Source organism: Bombina bombina, chromosome 3 (assembly GCF_027579735.1).
Source record: "Bombina bombina isolate aBomBom1 chromosome 3, aBomBom1.pri, whole genome shotgun sequence".
NCBI classification, from domain to species: Eukaryota; Metazoa; Chordata; class Amphibia; order Anura; family Bombinatoridae; genus Bombina; species Bombina bombina.
Genome location: NC_069501.1, coordinates 622,036,152 through 622,057,377, shown reverse-complemented (window position 1 = coordinate 622,057,377; position 21,226 = coordinate 622,036,152). Strand labels below are relative to the sequence as shown.

General features: G+C 40.1%; 1 protein-coding gene across 1 annotated transcript in view; it reads left to right on the top strand.

Annotated features, from left to right (window-relative positions):
* Window positions 1–20,269, top strand: part of TXLNA (taxilin alpha) — a 64,232-nt gene extending 43,963 nt beyond the window's left edge. The window contains exons 8-11 of the mRNA XM_053707241.1: window positions 4,425–4,499; window positions 10,988–11,080; window positions 17,992–18,087; window positions 18,231–20,269. Coding sequence (XP_053563216.1) covers window positions 4,425–4,499; window positions 10,988–11,080; window positions 17,992–18,087; window positions 18,231–18,524 — 558 coding nt within the window. The 3' untranslated portion in view covers window positions 18,525–20,269. The remainder of the gene's footprint in view (window positions 1–4,424; window positions 4,500–10,987; window positions 11,081–17,991; window positions 18,088–18,230) is intronic.
* Window positions 20,270–21,226: the final 957 nt, after the last annotated feature.

Sequence of the window (21,226 nt, the reverse complement as noted above, 5' to 3'; positions counted from 1 at the left end):
CTAAGTTTCCTGATATTCACCGTTTTATACAGGCTTTGGTCCGTATCAAGCCTGTCATTAAATCAATCTCTCCTCCTTGGAGTCTTAATTTGGTTTTGAAGGCTTTACAGGCTCCTCCTCTTTGAGCCTATGCATTGTTTGGATATTAAAGTACTTTCGTGGACAGCCTGATGAAACGGCCCTGCGTGGCCGAGAAACGCATTGCTGATTTTAAGGACATTTTAAATAAATTGTTTTTATAGTACCTTGTTGGAGTGGGTCTCCTTTTTTACACTCCTATCCTAACCAATCAATTTCCAGAGATTGCAGTGTATGGGACACCTGGTTTGTCTACACTGTTGCTGCTTAGCTCATTCGGAAGCTCGGAAGAAAGGTGTGTGAGCCTAAGGGATTGTGATTGGCCACACGATTCACGTGACTGCGGGAGGCTTGGTGCACGCCATTGGTTGGTCTTCCGGGTGACGGTTGAGGTCCCGGTCTGTTTTGCTAGGCACATCGTGGTGCCACTGTGTTTGTAAGTATCCCTTCTATCTGTTACCCGAGTGTGCTTCCAGATAGTGACAATATCACCCTATGTTTGGCGCCTTCTTATCTCTACTATAGATCTCCTCATCGTACCTGAAACTTTCGGAAGAGCTGCCGTTACTTTGGACATTTTTCATTCTGATATCTGCATCCGTGAGCGCACCTCCACAGGGAGTTCAAAACCCTGACACTTTTTTAACCGTTTCTTGGAAAGTGTTGTTCCTTTAGGCTATCTCTTCTAGAAGAGTTTCCAAATTATCTGCTCTTTCATGTGAGTGTCCTTTTCTGATTTCCCATAAGGATAAGGCGGTTTTGCGGACTTGAATTTCTTACTAAGGTTGTGAATTCTAATAACATTAATAAGGAAATTGTTGTTCCCTCTTTGTGTCCTAATCCTAAGAATTCTTTGGAGAGATCCTTACATTCTTTTGAATTTGTTAGAGCTTTGAAATATTATGTTGAAGCTACTAAAGATTTCAGGAAGACTTCAAGTCTATTTGTTTTTTTCTGATTCTAGGAAAGATCAGAAAGCTTCTGCCATTTCCTTGGCATCTTGGTTAAAGCTTTTGATTCATCAGGCTTATTTGGTGTCGGGTCAGGCCCCACCTCAGAGAATCACAGCTCATTCTACTAGATCAGTCTCAACTTTGTGATCTTTTAAGAATGAAGCTTCAGTTGATCAGATTTGCAAAGCAGCAACTTGGTCTTCTTTGCATACATTTACTAAATTCTACCATTTTGATGTGTTTGCTTCTTCGGAAGCAGCTTTTGGTAGAAAAGTTTTTCAAGCAGCGGTTTGTTTGATTCCTCTGCTTATGTTAAGTTTTTTTGTTTTGTTTTTTCAATTATGAGAACTTTATTTTTTGGATGTGGATTTAATTTTTTCAGCGGAAAATGGCTGTTTTTATTTTATCCCTCCCACTCTAGTGACTCTTCTGTGGAGTTCCACATCTTGGGTATTAATATCCCATACATCACTAGCTCATGGACTCTTGCCAATTACATGAAAGACAACATAATTTATTTAAGAACTTACCTGATAAATTCATTTCTTTCATATTGGCGAGAGTCCATGAGATGCACCCTTTTTATGGTGGTTATGTTTTTTTGTATAAAACACAATTATATTTCCAGTTCCTTTTGTTGTTGCTTTTTACTCCTTTTTCTATCACCCCACTACTTGGCTATTCGTTAAACTGAATTGTGGGTGTGGTGAAGGTGTATTTATAGGCATTTTGAGGTTTGGCAAACTTTGCCCCTTCTGGTAGGATTGTATATCCCATACGTCACTAGCTCATGGACTCTTGCCAATATGAAAGAAAATAATTTATCAGGTAAGTTCTTACATTATTTTTTTTCTTTTTCTAAATGGAGTCCGGGTCACACTTGTGTGGTTGACGCCTCCTGAGAGTAATGCTGAGGGGAGCCGGGCTAGCTATGTTAATCTTCAGCGCTCTGAAGTTTGTTTGTTTGGTGGCTGAGGGTGATGCTGGGGAAATCTGGGCTAGCATGATCATTTGTTGTGTTCTAATAATTGGACTCAACCTTATGTTGATACATCAATCGGCTTCAGCCGATGAATGAATATTATTGAATATTAAAATGAAATGGGTGGAACTGCTTCCCTATTGGATGGAGCACAGGAACTAATTTTACATAAACCCTGCCTATTTTTATGGGAGGTCATTGAAGCTCATATTTATATCAATTTCAAAGTTAAATTTAGATATTTAGAAGCTTTGTTTCAGCAAAAAAGTAGGTTGATTTTATAACCTATAATTATGTCTTCTCGTATTTTGCAAATATTTCTAAACCTTTAAAACTTGTCTGTGTTATTCTATAGTAACATAACAGAAATGTCTTGTAATTACGGTCACATTTAATAGTGTATTATGTCATAGAATTTGTCTCCTATCTTTTCTGCTGAAGCCATACAATTTGAGATTTTGTTAACACAATGACAGTGACAAGCCCTGTCCCCTCCAGACTCAAGTCCTGATTGACTCGTCCAAATCAGGAGTGTGGAGTTTGACCATTTTAAAAAATTAATCTGTTTTAATATAGTTCACCTGTTGGAAGACTGCAGATGAATTCTGTAATTACAAGGTGGTTACTACCCCTTTAAGAAGTCAAAGCAAAGTTCAAGTCTCACACCTGTTAGGTTAGTGGTATAGAGTCGCTAACCAATATAGGCTTATTCAAAGACAAACATCACTTCCTATTTTTATTTTGTTGAGCAATTTTATTTAAATATCATTTTTATCCACATGTTAAAGGGACGGTCTGCTTGAAATTTTTTATTGTTTAAAAAGATAATCCCTTTATTACCCATTCCCCAGTTTTGCATAGCCAACACTGTTATATAAATACACATTTTACCTCTGATTGCCTTGTATCTAAGCCTCTGCAGACTGCCCCCTTAACTCAGTACTTTTGACAGACTTGCATTTTAGTCAATCAGTAAATAAATTAGGGCTGCAACAATTAATCGGTAAGATTGAACATAAAAATAGTTGTCAAAGAATCTCATTATCAATTAGGTGGTCAGTGATTAGTTGGTTAATTGCACAGCACCAGCTGCTTCAATCCGATGAACTCCTGCACATGGTATTGTGCAAACATTTTTATTATATATTTTTTTCTATCCGATTAATCGGATGATTATTGTCAGATTAATCGGATAGAAAAAAGATTTAAAAAATTCTTTTTTTGCACAATCTTAGTTGCAGTAGATCAGATTAAAGCAGCTGGTGCTGTGCAACTGACCAACTAATCGCTGACCACCTAATTGATAAGATTTGTTGACCACTATTTTTATGATCAAACTTACCGATTAGATGTTGCAGCCCTAAAATAAATAGATAAATAACTCCACAGGAGTGAGCACAATGTCATCTTTATGGCATACATGAACTATCAGTGACTATCTGTGAAAAACTGTCAAAATGTACTGAGAAGAGGTGGTTCAACGGCTTAGAAATTAGTATATAAGCCTACCTAGGTTTAGCTTTCAACAAAGAATACTAAGAGAATAAAGCAAATTTGATGATAAAAGTAATTTGAAAGTTGTTTAAAATCGCATGCCCTATCTGAATCATGAAAGTTTTATTTTGTCTAGACTGTCCCTTTTTAATGACCTGGGAAAAAGTATCCATGTAAAAAAAAGGTTGTTAAAGTTTTTTTCTTTTTTTTTTTTTTCTTCACGCAAGAAGGTTGTTCATGCTAGAGTCTGGGTCAGCATATAACCAACTTAAAGTGAGTCAATCCTAACATTTTACAAACGCTAGGGTTGGCTATTGAAACAAATAAAGGGCACTTTCATTCATGAAGTATAAGATACTTCATGTTGAAATCTCCTTTATTTGTTTCAATCGATCGCCGTTCTTAGCTGCTACAGCAGCCCACGTCTAAAAGATTTTTTTTGCTGAGGCGACGTTTTCACCTCTTGGCTAATAGCCGTGCGGTAAATCCGGCTTGGCGCCCATGGGAGCCTGATTTACCGCACGGCTATTAGCCAAGAGGGGAAAACGTCGCCTCAGCAAAAAAAATATTTTAGCCGTGGGCTGCTTTAGCAGCTAAGAACAGCGATGGATTGAAACAAATAAAGGAGATTTCTACATGGAGTTATACTTCATGAATGAAAGTCCCCTTTGTTTCAATAGTCAATACTAGTGTTTGTAAAATGCTTGGATTGACTTTCACTTTAATGGACAGTAAAGTCAAAATTAAGATTCAGATAGAACATACAATTTTAAACAACTTTTCCAATTTACTGTACTGCTGGAAGCTAGCAGACCTATCGGGTGAGCCAATGACGAGGCATATATGTGCAACAACCAATCACCAGCTAGCTCTCAAATGTTCCCATATTATTTAATTTATATTGTCTTAATTTGTAGCTTTTGAAAGAAGCTGTTGAATCTCAACGCATGTGTGAACTAATGAAGCAACAAGAGACTCACCTCAAGCAGCAGGTAATTTATGTAGTACACAGATTTCATCCAAACTCCTCTGCTCAATTCAGTATTCTGCGTAACATCAGGAATATAAATGTTTAAAAAAATCAATTTATTTTTGGGATTGTTTAAAACTTGTCCCTGTCCACAAATAAAGCTGTAGAAGTGGTCCCCATCAGCCAATGAGCAATCGCTAATTCAGTGTTCATTTGTGCATTCATGCTTATCCTGATACTTGTGTTTGTTTTTATATTGATTTCTCTTGTTAAGTGTATCCAGTCCACGGATCATCCATTACTTATGGGATATTAACTCCTCCCCAACAGGAAGTGCAAGAGGATTCACCCAGCAGAGCTGCTATATAGCTCCTCCCCTAACTGCCATTACCAGTCATTCTCTTGCACCCAACGAATAGATAGGATGTGTGAGAGGACTGTGGTGATTATACTTAGTTTCATACCTTCAATCAAAAGTTTGTTATTTTATAATAGCACCGGAGTGTGTTATTCCTTCTCTGGTAGAATTTGAAGAAGAATCTACCTGAGTTTTTCTATGATTTTAGCCGGAGTAGTTAAGATCATATTGCTGTTTCTCGGCCATCTGAGGAGAGGTAAACTTCAGATCAGGGGACAGCGGGCAGATCTGCAAAGAGGTATGTAGCAGCTTATTATTTTCTGACAATGGAATTGATGAGAAAATTCTGCCATACCGATATAATGTAAACTCAGCCTTAAATGCAGTAGCAGCAACTGGTATCAGGCTGTCATGTATGTATATTTTACACTTCAGTATTCTGGGGAATGGCACTTCACTGGAATTATACTGTATGCATAAAACTTTAGCCTAATTTGCAGGGACTAGCAACAGGCTTTTTAATAACACTCAATTTATTAATGTTAAACGTTTTTTGCTGGCATGTAAAATTGTTTAATTTTCTGAGGTACTGGGTGAAAAAATGTTTTGGGCACTATTTTTTTCCACTTGGCAGTCGTTTTATTTAATTTATGACAGTTTACTGATCTCTCTCACTGTTATGTGTGAGGGGGAGGGACCTTTTTTGGTGCTTTTGCTACACATCAAAAAATTCAGTCAGAAGTTTATTGTCTTCCCTGCATGATCCGGTTCATCTCTACAGAACTCAGGGGTCTTCAAAACTTGTTTTGAGGGAGGTAATCACTCACAGCAGAGCTGTGAGATTGTAGTTGACTGTGATAAAAAAACGTTTATTTCTGTATTTTTTTTCTGCTATCAGGGTTAGTTATCCTTTGCTAATGGGAGCAATCCTTTGCTAAAATTGTGTTTTTTACAAAGATTTGATGCTATAACTTTTCAGTTTTTTAATTTTCAACTGTCATAACTTTTTCTGTGCTTCTTATAGGCACAGTACGTTTTCATATTATAGTAAATTACTTGAAAAGTATTTCCAAGTTGCTAGTTTATTTGATAGTGTGTTAAACATGTCTGATTCAGAGGAAGATATCTGTGCTATATGTGCTAAAGCCAAAGTGGAGCCCAATAGAAATTTATGTACTAACTGTATTGATGCTACTTTAAATAAAAGTCAATCTGTACAAATTGAACATATTTCACCAAACAACGAGGGGAGAGTTATGCCGACTAACTCGCCTCACGTGTCAGTACCTGCATCTCCCGCTCGGGAGGTGCGTGATATTGTAGCGCCGAGTACATCTGGGCGGCCATTACAAATCACATTACAGGATATGGCTACTGTTATGACTGAAGTTTTGGCTAAATTACCAGAACTAAGAGGTAAGCGTGATCACTCTGGGGTGAGAACAGAGTGCGCTGATAATATTAGGGCCATGTCAGACACTGCGTCACAATTTGCAGAACATGAGGACGGAGAGCTTCATTCTGCGGGTGACGGTTCTGATCCAAACAAACTGGATTCAGATATTTCAAATTTTAAATTTAAGCTGGAAAACCTCCGTGTATTACTAGGGGAGGTGTTAGCGGCTCTGAATGATTGTAACACAGTTGCAATACCAGAGAAAATGTGTAGGTTGGATAAATATTTTGCGGTACCGGCGAGTACTGACGTTTTTCCTATACCTAAGAGACTTACTGAAATTGTTACTAAGGAGTGGGATAGACCCGGTGTGCCGTTCTCACCCCCTCCGATATTTAGAAAGATGTTTCCAATAGACGCCACCACACGGGACTTATGGCAAACGGTCCCTAAGGTGGAGGGAGCAGTTTCTACTTTAGCTAAGCGTACCACTATCCCGGTGGAGGATAGCTGTGCCTTTTCAGATCCAATGGATAAAAAGTTAGAGGGTTACCTTAAGAATATGTTTGTTCAACAAGGTTTTATATTGCAACCTCTTGCATGCATTGCGCCTGTCACGGCTGCAGCAGCATTTTGGTTTGAGTCTCTGGAAGAGACACTTGAATCAGCTCCATTAGATGAGATTACACAAAGCTTAAAGCCCTTAAGTTAGCTAACTCATTTATTTCAGATGCCGTAGTACATTTAACTAAACTTACGGCTAAGAATTCCGGATTCGCCATTCAGGCACGCAGAGCACTGTGGCTAAAATCCTGGTCAGCTGACGTTACTTCTAAATCTAAATTGCTTAATATACCTTTCAAAGGGCAGACCTTATTCGGGCCCGGGTTGAAAGAAATTATCGCTGACATTACAGGAGGTAAAGGCCATGCCCTGCCTCAAGACAGAGCCAAACCTAAGGCTAGACAGTCTAATTTTCGTTCCTTTCGTAATTTCAAAGCAGGAGCAGCATCAACTTCCTCTGCACCAAAACAGGAAGGAGCTGTTGCTCGCTACAGACAAGGCTGGAGACCTAACCAGTCCTGGAACAAGGGCAAGCAGGCCAGGAAACCTGCTGCTGCCCCTAAGACAGCATGAATCGAGGGCCCCCGATCCGGGAACGGATCTAGTGGGGGGCAGACTTTCTCTCTTCGCCCAGGCTTGGGCAAGAGATGTCCAGGATCCCTGGGCGTTAGAGATCATATCTCAGGGATACCTTCTAGACTTCAAATTCTCTCCCCCAAGAGGGAGATTTCATCTGTCAAGGTTGTCAACAAACCAAATAAAGAAAGAGGCGTTTCTACGCTGCGTACAAGATCTTTTATTAATGGGAGTGATCCATCCGGTTCCGCGGTCGGAACAAGGACAAGGGTTTTACTCAAATCTGTTTGTGGTTCCCAAAAAAGAGGGAACTTTCAGGCCAATCTTGGATTTAAAGATCCTAAACAAATTCCTAAGAGTTCCATCGTTCAAAATGGAAACTATTCGGACAATTTTACCCATGATCCAAAAGGGTCAGTACATGACCACAGTGGATTTAAAGGATGCTTACCTTCACATACCGATTCACAAAGATCATTACCGGTATCTAAGGTTTGCCTTTCTAGACAGGCATTACCAGTTTGTAGCTCTTCCATTCGGATTGGCTACGGCTCCGAGAATCTTCACAAAGGTTCTGGGTGCTCTTCTGGCGGTACTAAGACCGCGAGGAATTGCGGTAGCTCCGTACCTAGACGACATTCTGATACAAGCTTCAAGCTTTCAAACTGCCAAGTCTCATACAGAGTTAGTACTGGCATTTCTAAGGTCGCATGGATGGAAGGTGAACGAAAAGAAGAGTTCTCTCTTTCCACTCACAAGAGTTCCCTTCTTGGGGACTCTTATAGATTCTGTAGAAATGAAGATTTACCTGACAGAAGACAGGTTAACAAAGCTTCAAAATGCATGCCGTGTCCTTCATTCCATTCAACACCCGTCAGTAGCTCAATGCATGGAGGTGATCGGCTTAATGGTAGCAGCAATGGACATAGTACCCTTTGCACGTCTACATCTCAGACCGCTGCAATTGTGCATGCTAAGTCAGTGGAATGGGGATTACTCAGACTTGTCCCCTACTCTGAATCTGGATCAAGAGACCAGAAATTCTCTTCTATGGTGGCTTTCTCGGCCACATCTGTCCAGGGGGATGCCATTCAGCAGGCCGGACTGGACAATTGTAACAACAGACGCCAGCCTACTAGGTTGGGGCGCTGTCTGGAATTCTCTGAAGGCTCAGGGACAATGGAATCAGGAGGAGAGTCTCCTACCAATAAACATTCTGGAATTGAGAGCAGTTCTCAATGCCCTTCTGGCTTGGCCCCAGTTAACAACTCGGGGGTTCATCAGGTTTCAGTCGGACAATATCACGACTGTAGCTTACATCAACCATCAGGGAGGGACAAGAAGCTCCCTAGCAATGATGGAAGTATCAAAGATAATTCGCTGGGCAGAGTCTCACTCTTGCCACCTGTCAGCAATCCACATCCCGGGAGTGGAGAACTGGGAGGCGGATTTCTTAAGTCGTCAGACTTTTCATCCAGGGGAGTGGGAACTTCATCCGGAGGTCTTTGCCCAAATACTTCGACGTTGGGGCAAACCAGAGATAGATCTCATGGCGTCTCGACAGAACGCCAAGCTTCCTCGTTACGGGTCCAGATCCAGGGATCCGTGAGCGGTTCTGATAGATGCTTTGCAGCACCTTGGACCTTCGGGATGGCTTATGTGTTTCCACCCTTCCCGATGCTTCCTCGATTGATTGCCAGAATCAAACAGGAGAGAGCATCAGTGATTCTAATAACGCCTGCATGGCCATGCAGGACTTGGTATGCAGATCTAGTGGACATGTCATCCTGTCCACCTTGGTCGCTACCTCTGAAACAGGACCTTCTGATCCAGGGTCCCTCCAAACATCAAAATCTAATTTCTCTGAAGCTGACTGCTTGGAAATTGAACGCTTGATTTTATCAAAACGTGGTTTTTCTGAGTCAGTTATTGATACCTTAATACAGGCTAGGAAGACTGTTACCAGAAAGATTTACCATAAGATATGGCGCAAATACTTATATTGGTGCGAATCCAAGAGTTACTCATGGAGTAAGGTTAGGATTCCAAGGATATTGTCTTTTCTACAAGAAGGTTTAGAAAAGGGTTTATCCGCTAGTTCCTTAAAGGGACAGATTTCAGCTCTGTCCATTCTTTTACACAAACGTCTGTCAGAAGTTCCGGACGTTCAAGCTTTTTGTCAGGCTTTAGCTAGGATCAAGCCTGTGTTTAAAACTGTTGCTCCACCATGGAGTTTGAACTTAGTTCTTAATGTTTTACAGGGGGTTCCGTTTGAACCCCTTCATTCCATTGATATCAAGTTGTTATCTTGGAAAGTTCTGTTTTTAATGGCGATTTCCTCGGCTCGAAGAGTCTCTGAGTTATCTGCCTTACATTGTGATTCTCCTTATCTGATTTTTCATTCAGACAAGGTAGTTCTGCGTACTAAACCTGGGTTCCTACCTAAGGTGGTCACTAACAGGAATATCAATCAAGAGATTGTGGTTCCATCTTTGTGTCCTAATCCTTCTTCGAAAAAGGAACGTCTGCTACACAATCTAGATGTAGTCCGTGCCCTGAAATTTTATCTACAGGCAACTAAGGATTTTCGACAAACGTCTTCCCTGTTTGTCGTTTATTCTGGTCAGAGGAGAGGTCAAAAAGCTTCGGCTACCTCTCTCTCCTTTTGGCTTCGTAGCATAATACGGTTAGCCTATGAGACTGCTGGACAGCAGCCTCCTGAAAGAATTACAGCACATTCTACTAGAGCTGTGGCTTCCACTTGGGCCTTTAAGAATGAGGCTTCTGTTGAACAGATTTGCAAGGCTGCAACTTGGTCTTCTCTTCATACTTTTTCCAAATTTGACACTTTTGCTTCTTCGGAGGCTGTTTTTGGGAGAAAGGTTCTTCAGGCAGTGGTTCCTTCCGTATAAAGAGCCTGCCTGTCCCTCCCGTCATCCGTGTACTTTAGCTTTGGTATTGGTATCCCATAAGTAATGGATGATCCGTGGACTGGATACACTTAACAAGAGAAAACATAATTTATGCTTACCTGATAAATGTATTTCTCTTGTAGTGTATCCAGTCCACGGCCCGCCCTGTCACTTTAAGGCAGGTAATTTTTCCATTAAACTACAGTCACCACTGTACCCTATGGTTTTCCTTTCTCTGCATGTTTTCGGTCGAATGACTGGTAATGGCAGTTAGGGGAGGAGCTATATAGCAGCTCTGCTGGGTGAATCCTCTTGCACTTCCTGTTGGGGAGGAGTTAATATCCCATAAGTAATGGATGATCCGTGGACTGGATACACTACAAGAGAAATAAATTTATCAGGTAAGCATAAATTATGTTTTTTATAAAAGTTAGCAAATAAGTTCAAGTGCGCAATAATATTAAAGTAAAAGATGAGATTCAGTGTACAGAACAAATCGTCCCATTGAGCATATTACCCTGATAGTTTTACATATTTGTTTTTGTCACTCTATGCATGATAGTAAGCAAAATATTTTGCCCGTTAATGAGATATTTGTAGTTGGCATCAGATGCAGAGCTGTGCTGTACAGAGAATAATAAAATATCTGCAATGATTCATCTTAGTTATTTTGTTATTGTTGACTGTAAACTTGTCTTTTGCAGCTTGCCTTGTACACTGAGAAGTTTGAGGAGTTTCAGAACACCCTGTCAAAGAGCAATGAGGTTTTCACAACCTTCAAGCAAGAAATGGAAAAGGTATGTAGGTCAGACAAACTTATATACTGATGGTTTTCTACATCATTATTATAGGGACATATACTGTGGGTTGTGGCATCTCTCCTTAAGGGGACAGTCTACACTAAAATTGTTATTGTTTAAAAAGATAAATATTGCCTTTACTACCCATTCCCCAGCTTTGCACAACCAATGTTGTTATATTAATATACTTTTGAAACAGACTATAATTTTGAGGTTTAATTGTAATAAAGGCTCTATTGACAACCTCTTAATCACCTGCTTTTGTATTTGCTTTTCACAACTGGAGACTGCTAGTTCACGTGGACCATATAGATAACATTGTCTTTATGCCCAAGGATTTATTTAAGAGTTAGCATAACACAGTACTAAATAAGACAATAAATAAAGTCATGTGGGGGGCTGTCGGAAGATGCTTAGATACAATTTAAAAAGTATATTAATATAACTGTTAGTTATGCAAAACTGGGGGATGGGTAATAAAGGGATTATCTTTCTTTTAAAACAATAAAAATTCTATTCTAGACCCTGCCTTTAAGGGGACAGTGTACTAATATGAAATCCAACTTTTTTTTCTTTCATTATTCAAATAGAGCGTGCGATTTTAAACAGCTTTCCAATTTACTTGTATCTCTTTCCTAAGATATGGAGAGTCCACAACGTCATTCAATTACTAGTGGGAATATCACTCCTGGCCAGCAGGAGGAGGCAAAGAGCACCACAGCAAAGCTGTTAAGGGTCACTCCCCTACCCACAATCCCCAGTCATTCTCTTTGCCTCTGTCAATGGAGGAGGTGAAGTTTGGTATCTGAAGAAATGAATTCCTTTTTCGGGTACTTTTCCCTGCAAGCAAGGATTTTGGTTTAGCTGAGTCCACGTCAATCTCTTCAGTAGATAGCAGTTAGGAAGTTGTGAGGTAGTCCTTGCTTTGTTTCCTAGCACATTGCTGCCCATGGTACAGAAAGGCAGAGTTTGTTACTCTGTTTCTTTTTCTACAGGTCTCTGTAAGGAGTATGTGTCCTTTCATGCCTTGTGAGCTGTCTTCCTGCCGGACAGCTAGACTGAAGGTAATTGCTTTTGTCTTCTAGGTCTTGGAGACTTGCACTTCAGAAGAATGTCATATGCAGTAGATGGGGACAACTTAAAATTTGGCAGTTGATTTTCTTTGCTTGCTTAGCTAAAACAGGCTAACTGGCAAACCTTGAGTTTGAAACCAGCTGCAGCTACTTGCATCTTATGTTGTAGGCAGAGGAAAATGTGCGCCTTTTACTTGCTGCGTAGTTTCCTCTTTTTGCTATCGGTTATTCGCGGAGCGGCATCATTGAACTTCAGTCTCTTCAGTGTCGATCTACTATACAATCGTTTTAGAGACTTCTACTGTTCAGGCAATGCCACAGCTTTCTCCTCAAACGTCCCAAGCCTCTATGGCGTCACATACAATGCCCTGCAGTTCCTCTTAGCCTCTTGGAGGAGTTTATTTGCCTGCATATTTTGCTGCACAGGTATCTTCTGTGGTATCTGCGGCATTATCTGCTGTTCCTATGCTGGGAAAACGCAAGAGGAAAACTAGACATTCAGATAGTAAGGTTTCTGTTCCTTCTACGCAGGTTGCCCTCCCTCATAAGTCTGAGGAGGAAGATACGCCGGTAGCCTCTGAGGGTGTAATCTCAGATTCGGACAGTATTATTCTTACATCTGATACTGAAGATGTAAACTTCAGATTTAAGCTTAAACACCTTTTGTGTACTGTTAAAGTAGGTATTGGCTACTTTGGACGACTCCAATACTTCTGTCGTTGTCAACCCTAAGAAGTTTAGTAAACTTAATAAATACTATGATGTTCTTTCCTCTGTGGAAGTTTTTCCTGTCCCAGACCGTGTGACGGAGATTATTTCACAGTAATGGGAGAAGCCAGGGATTATTTTCTCCCCGTCTCCAGTATTTAAAAAGATGTTTCCTGTTGCTGACTCCATTAAAGATTCTTGGCGCACGGTGCCTAAAGTAGAAGGGGCTATTTCTACTCTGGCTAAGAGAACTACGATCCCTGTAGAGGATCGCTGCTCCTTTAAGGATCCCATGGACAAAAAGCTGGAAGCTTATTTGAATATGTTCATCAAGGTCTTCAATGGCAACCTGCAGTTTGTATTGCCACAGTAGCAAGTGCGGCATCATATTGGTGCAACGCCTTGTCTGAATCAATTTTAGTAGAGACTCTGTTGGAGGAGATACAAAATAGGATTAAGACTCTCAAACTAGCCAATTCCTTTTATTTCTGATGCTAACATGCAATTTATTAGACTGGACGCCAAGATGTCTGGCTTCACTGTCCTAGTCCGCAGGTCAGCTGTTACCTCTAAGTCCTAGCTTCTTGCACATCCTAACAAGGGGAAGACCTTGTTCGGACCTGGTCTGGCTGAAATAATTTCTGATATTACGGGTGGAAAAGGGTCTTTCTACCGCAAGACAAGAACAGACTCAAAGGACGTCAAAGTAATTTTCGTTTCTTTCATAACTTCAAAAGTCTTCCTCTCCCTCTTCCAAGCAGGAGCAGTCCAAGTCCCAACCCTTCATGCAGATTTAGACTCTGCTGACGGTTTCTTTGATTGCTTCACCTTATTCCAAGACTGATTGGATTTCCAAGAAGACTTGGACTGCTCCTGCTTGGAAGAGGGAGAGGAAGACTTTTGAAGTTATGAAAGAAACAAAAATTACTTTGACGTCCTTTGAGTCTGTTCTTGTTTTGCGGTAGAAAAGGGTTCAGATCAAGTGGGGGGCAGACTTTCCCTGTTTTGTCAAGTGTAGAGACGAGATGTCCCAGATCCTTGGGCTGTGGACATAGTATCTCAGGGTTACAAAATAGAATTCAAAACTTTCCCTCCCAGGGGTAGATTCCACCTCTCAAGATTATCTACAGACCAGGTAAAGAGAGGCATTCTTGAACTGCTGTGAGAACTTTTCCTCCCTGGGAGTGATTGTTCCAGTAAGGGAACAGGGTCTAGGATTCTATTCAAATCTGTTTGTGGTTCCCAAAAAAGAGGGGACTTTTCGACCCATTTTAGAACTAAAGTGCCTCTACAAGTTTCTCAGGGTACTGTCCTTCAAAATGGAAACCATTTGTTCCATTCTTCCTTTGGTCCAAGAGGGTCAGTTCATGATGACCATAGACCTCAAGGACGCGTATCTTCATGTTCCCATCCACAGGGATCATTACAAATTCCTGAGATTCGTCTTTCTAGATAAATACTTTCAGTTTGTGGCTCTACAATTTGTCATTTCCACAGCTCCCAGAATTTTCTCCAAAGTTCTGGGAGCTCTCTTGGCAGTGATCAAATCTTGGGGAATTGCAGTGGGTGCCATACCTGGACAACATATTGGTTCAGGAGACATCTTTTCAACAAGCAAACTCTCATACAGAGATCTTGTTTTTTTTTTCTACATTCCCACAGTTGGAAAGTGAATCTGGAAAAGAGTTCCCTTGTTCCAGCTACAAGGGTGGTTTTCTTAAAGGGACAGTCTAGGCCAAAATAAACTTTCATGATTCAGATAGGGCATGTAATTTTAAACAATTTACTTTTATCACCAATTTTGCTTTGTTCTCTTGGTATTCTTAGTTGAAAGCTTAACCTAGGAGGTTCATATGCTAATTTCTTAGACCTTGAAGCCCACCTCTTTCTGATTGCATTTTAACAGTTTTTCACTACTAGAGGGTGTTAGTTCACATATTTCATATAGATAACACTGTGCTCGTGCACGTGAAGTTATCTGGGAGCAGGCACTGATTGCCTAGACTGCAAGTCTGTCAAAAGAACTGGAAAAAAGGGGCAGTTTGCAGAGGCTTAGATACAAGATAATCAGAGAGGTTGTCAGTCTGGCTTATCGGGTTTCAGTCGGACAACATCACCTCAGTGGCTTACATCAACCACCAGGGAGGAACTCTGAGTTCCTTAGCCATGAAGGAGGTGGCACGGATTATTCAGTGGGCGGAAGCTCACAATTGTTGTCTATTTGCCATCCACATTCCTGGAGTGGACAACTGGGAAGCGGATTTCCTGAGCAGACAGACATTTCATCCCAGGGAGTGGGCTCTCCATCTGGAGGTGTTCTCCAGGTTAACCCTCAAATGGGGGGGTGCCGGAGTTGGATCTGATGGCGTCTCGGCAGAACGCCAAGCTTCCAAGGTTACGGTTCAAGGTCAAGAGATCCTCAGGCTGCTCTGATAGATGCTCTGGCGGTTCCTTGGGATTTCGGTCTAGGATACCCGTTTCCTCCGTTTTCGCTCTTTCCATGAGTTATTGCTCGTATCAAACAAGAGACTGCATCGGTAACAAGAGAGAGCATCGGTAATTCTAATAGCTCCTGCAAGGTCTTGCAGGATCTGGTATGCAGACCTAGTGAAGATGTTTTTTTGGCCACCTTGGAGGTTGCCTCTGAGGAAGGACCTAACTCAGGGTGCATTCCGCCATCCAAATCTTGTTTCTCTGAAGCTCTGACTGCTTGGAGATTGAATGCTTAGTTCAAGCCTGTTACTCGAAAATTTTTACAAAAGGTATAGCGTAAATACCTTTATTGGTATGAATCTAAGGGCTACTCTTGGAGTAGGGTCAGGATTCCTAGAATTTTGTCTTTTGTCCAGGAAGGTCTGGAGAAAGGGTTGCCTGTCAGTTCTCTGAAAGGTCAGATTTCTGCATTATCTATTTTGTTACACAAGCGTCTGGCGGATGTGCCAGATGTTCAATCTTTTTGCCAGGCCCTGGTCAGAATCAGGCCTGTGTTTAAACCTGTGGCTCCTCCTTTGAGCCTTAAAGGACCAGTCAACACAGTAGATTTGCATAATCAACAAATGCAAGATAACAAGACAATGCAATAGCACTTAGTCTAAACCTCAAATGAGTAGTAGATTTTTTTTCTGACCATTTTAAAAGTTATGTCTTTTTCCACTCCCCCTATACCATGTGACAGCCATTAGCCAATAACAAATGCATACACGTACCATGTGACAGCCATCAGCCATTCACAAATGCATACACACTTATTCTTGCACATGCTCAGTAGGAGCTGGTGACTCAAAAAGTGTAAATATAAAAAGACTCTGCACATTTAGTTAATTGAACTAAATTGGAAAGTTGTTTAAAATGGCATGCTCTATCTGAATAATGAAAGGTTAATTTTGATTGAGTGTCCCTTTAATCTTGTTCTTAAAGTTTTGCAGCAGGCTCCGTTTGAGCCAATGCATTCCATAGATATTAAGCTGCTATCTTGGAAGGTTTTGTTTCTTATTGCCATCTCTTCTGCTCTGAGAGTTTCGGAACTCAAAGCTTTGCAGTGTGATTCGCCTAACCTTATCTTTCATGCGGATAAGGCGGTTCTTCGTACTAAATTGGGGTTTCTTCCTAAAGTGGTTTTGGAAAGAAATATTAATCAGGAAATTGTTGTTCCTTCTCTCTGTCCCAATCCTTCTCATAAAGAATGTCTGTTGCACAACTTGGATGTTGTGCATGCTCTAAAATTCTACCTACAGGCAACTAAGGATTTTCGCTAGTTTTCTGCCTTTTTTTTTTTTTTTTTCTCAGGAAAGCGTAAGGGTCAAAAGGCTACTTCTCTTTCCCTCTGGTTGAGAAGTATAATCCGTTTTGCTTATGAGAGCAGCCTCCTGAGAGAAATACAGCTTATTCCGCTAGGCCTGTCTCCTCTTCTTGGTCTTTCAAAAATTAAGCTTCTGTGGAACAGATTTGCAAGGCTGCAACTTGGTCCTTTCTGCATACTTTTTACAAATGTGATACTTTTTCCTCGGCTGAAGTCTCTTTTGGGGAAAGGTTCTTCAAGCGGTGTTGCCTTCTGTTTTGGTCTGCCTGTCTTGTTCTCCCTCCCTGTTCATTCTGTGTCCTCTAGCTTGGGTATTGGTTCCCACTAGTAATTGAATGACGTCGTGGACTCTCCATATCTTAGGGAAGAAAACAAAATTTATGCATACCTGATAAATTTCTTTCTTTCCGGATATGGAGTGTACACGACCCCACCCTTTTATTAAGATGTTTTTTTGGGGGGGAGTTTACTAAATCTCAGGCACCTCTACACCTTTGTGTTATTCCTTTTCCATTTCCCTTCGGTCAAATGACAGGGGAGTGTCACTTAACAGCTTTGCTGTCGTGCTCTTTGCCTCCTCCTCCTGGCCAGGAGTGATATTCCTTCTAGTAATTGAATGATGTCGTGGACTCTCCATATCCGGAAATAAATTTATCAGTTAAGCATACATTTTATTTATTTTTCCGTTCTCTTGGTAATCTGGTCCATTTCTGGAGCACTATATGGCAGCAGTTTTGCTAGAGCACTAGATAGCAGCACTATTTCAGGTAGTGCTCCAAATGCCTACCCTAGGTATTTCTCTAAAAAAGAATAACATGGGAATGAAGTAAATTTGATGATGGAAGTAAATTTGAAACTTTTAAAAATGGTATGCTCTGTCTGTATCACAAATAGTTTTTGGGTTTAAAGGGACAGTAAAGTCAAAATTAAACTTTCATAGCTTTACATGGAACATACAATTTTAAACAACTTTCCAATTTACTTCTATTATCTAATTTGCTTTGTACTCTTGATATCCTTTATTGAAAAGTAATTCCAGGTAAACTCATAGGAGTTTAGGAGTGTTCACTATGGCAGCAGTGATTGCAACCATTTATAATACTGCTACATACAGTGTTGCTAAATACTGCTGCCATAGAGTACTAAAGACACGTGCACGCTCCTGAGCTCCTATGAGTCTACCTCATATATCATTATTTACCACAGAGTATTATATATTGGGGCCCAATAGCCATTATTTCTTCACCTGGCTCATTCTTTTCCGAATTCGCTATCCCACCTTTTTAGTTCATCTTGTAAATATCTTGATTTTCTGTTGTCATACTCAGATGACAAAAAAGATTAAGAAGTTGGAGAAGGAGACAACCATGTACCGATCCCGATGGGAAAGCAGCAATAAAGCATTGCTAGTGATGGCAGAGGAGGTGAGACAAAGTATATCTGTCAACATGATTGTTAATGTAGAGCTTGAAAGTTTGCATAGCATTTTAAGTTTTAAAAGTGCTTTTCTACTTTTGCTAATTCCATTGTTTCTAACCGCTTTTTCTGGCAATCCCCCCCACCTCAGAAAACCCTTAGAGACAAGGAACAGGAAGCACTACAGACCAAGATCCAGAGATTGGAGAAGCTCTGCCGTGCTCTGCAGACAGAACGTAATGACTTAAACAAGAAAGTCCAGGGTTTGAGTGTACCTTCAGCCTCCTCTTCAGAGGGTGCACAAGATTTGCAGGCTATGCAAGAAGAATGCTCCAGTGTCACGGCACATCCATCAGGAGAGAGTGCAGGACTGTGTAGCAATGGAGCAGCGTGTGGGCACAATGCTCTACTAGACACCGCACCATCTCCTGCTGCTGCTGAATGATGCAGGAAACGAGCCAGGCATGGAATTGGATGGTTTCTTATCCTCCCTTTTCCTTCTGTGCCCAGTTGTCTTTTATACAATGGCTTCTACTTTTATAATCCCCATACATATTTAGACCTTCATCTGTTAATTTTGAGGGTGTTATGTCCTGTTTCAATTTGCTGGATTAACCAGAGGATAGGGGAGAAGATGGAAATATAGCATGTCTGATTACCATTTCAATTAAATGGAATATACATAAGCCTTTAACTGCTAGAGAAGCCTACAGCTCATTGTTTAGCAATACCTTTTTTTTAATAGATGGAGCGATGTGTTACAGGTAGCTTTCAATTGGGCTATGGCATGTTTATTTACTCATGAAGAGAGTTGGTTAATTACACAGATGCGCTCATTTTTTTAAGAACACAAATTGGTGAGCTCAGGATTTTTTTTCCCCCACTGTTAAGTTCTGCCAGTTTGGTATACAGCTTCAATGCCTCCATACAGTATGACACTTGCCAGACACATTCTCACATTTTTTTTATTATAGTTGTATAGCTTCTAGAATCTTCCAGCTTTGGTTGTATGTAAGCACTCCTGTGCAGGATTTTCACCCAACCAGTTTGTTCCCATGCTCCTTTTCTGCCCTCATCTTTAAATGCTACTCTAGTATCTCAGTTTCCTCTAGGTGCCTGCTACACCCATATGCACTTTAGAGCAATATGAAGGTTATAGTGGGCCCTATTAACTACCAACAGCAAGACGGAACATGGCTCTGAACTTTGTATATTGATAAATGTTTAATTTCATAACTTTTTTTTTTTTTTTTGCCCTGGGGTATATTCTCTCTAGCCCGGTTACACAGAATCTATAGCCATTTCATGTAATTGTTACATCCATATCTGGACAATTAAATCTAAAAAGAACAGAGGAAAATTAGGTGTAATGCACTGTATACGTACAATATTTCAAAGCACCATGCTACCAATCAGCTTCATTTTGAAAATCCTTCAATATAATTTCTATTTTGTCCTTTTTTCTTTCCTGGACTCTCCTTTTCAGACTCTTGTTTCTGAGCATGCACAGTTATGCAGAGATATTAAAACGGTCTACTTGTAAGCAGTATCAGTAACTCAAAAAATGAGCTGATTGGAATACATCTATGTAGGGTCATATTCACTGCTGCTATATCTTACATTGTAGTTGTTTACTAAATGTGCCTGTTATTGATTTCTGCAACCTCTTAGCAGCACATTGCTCTGCATGGTTTATGGAGTACATATCATATTAAAATATAACATAACAAATGTTTTCATCCTTAAAACATTGCAGTGGTTTCAGTTTTGGGTTTGTTAGGTGATAATTCTAAAATATAACAAGAATCTTACAATTTTAACCACTAGTTTTCCGTTCAACATTCCCATTTCATCAACATAAGTGTTTTTCCAGGCTCTGAAAAGACCATGCAGGATTCATAATTTACAGCATTTCATAAGCAGTATGACTGGATTGTAATATACCTTCCACTGTTGTATTTTTAAAATTAGTGTCATGTGACAAAACTGGAATGTGAATCCAGTAGAGGTATGTCTAACCTCAACCTTCAATGTACAACAATCTACTGTATTTATTGGGGGTCTACTGTTCTGTGCCCAAAAGCTTAAATAGGTACCAAAGAGATCTTCCTGCCCTGTGAATGAGACAGAAAGGCTGGTTATTTATCTGATATATCAATAAGAACAAATAAATATTTCTGGCTCTTTTTTCATATGTTTCATAGTCTATTTTTGGTTGCCTGGAGTGTCAGTACTATGCAAGTAATTTTAAACATTGCCTCCTTTCTTTTACGTAAGAGAACTTGATATAAAGTCAGTGTGTATCCCTAATGCTGTGTAATGTTCTACCTGTTAGGGTGCAATTATACCTTTTTTTTTTTTTTTTTTTGTTCCTACCCAAAATACCATAGCATACCAGTGTTCTGCTTTCCCCTATGGTTGCCAAGTATCATGGGTGTTTTTGGCCGTTTTTCTTATACATCATAAATGCTTTTAGTGTGGTTTAAACAAGAGTAGCAGAAGCAAAAGAATAATTTTCATCAATAGCCTAGATGTGTCATCTGTTGAATTTTGAACTTTACTTGGCCCAAGGACTATTGGTTTTACTTCCTTTAAAAAGCTGTGCTTTCCACCTTGGATGATTAAAGGGACAGTCTAGGCCAAAATAAACTTTCATGATTCAGATAGAGCATGTAATTTAAAACAATTTTCCAATTTACTTTTATCACCAATTTTGCTTTGTTCTCTTGGTATTCTTAGTTGAAAGCTTAACCTAGGAGGTTCATATGCTAATTTCTTAGACCTTGAAGCCCACCTCTTTCAGATTGCATTTTAACAGTTTTTCACCACTAGAGGGTGTTAGTTCACGTATTTCATATAGAAAACACTGTGCTCGTGCACGAGAAGTTATCTGGGAGCAGGCACTGATTGGCTAGACTGAAAAAGGGGCAGTTTGCAGAGGCTTAGATACAAGATAATCACAGAGGTTAAAAGTATATTATTATAAATGTGTTAGTTATGCAAAACTGGGAAATGGGTAATAAAGGGATTATCTATCTTTTAAAACAATAAAAATTCTGGTGTAGACTGTCCCTTTAAGGTAACATTCTTTGAGATGAAACATGTTGCAACTTTACGAAAGATTATACATTTTAAATAAAATATTTA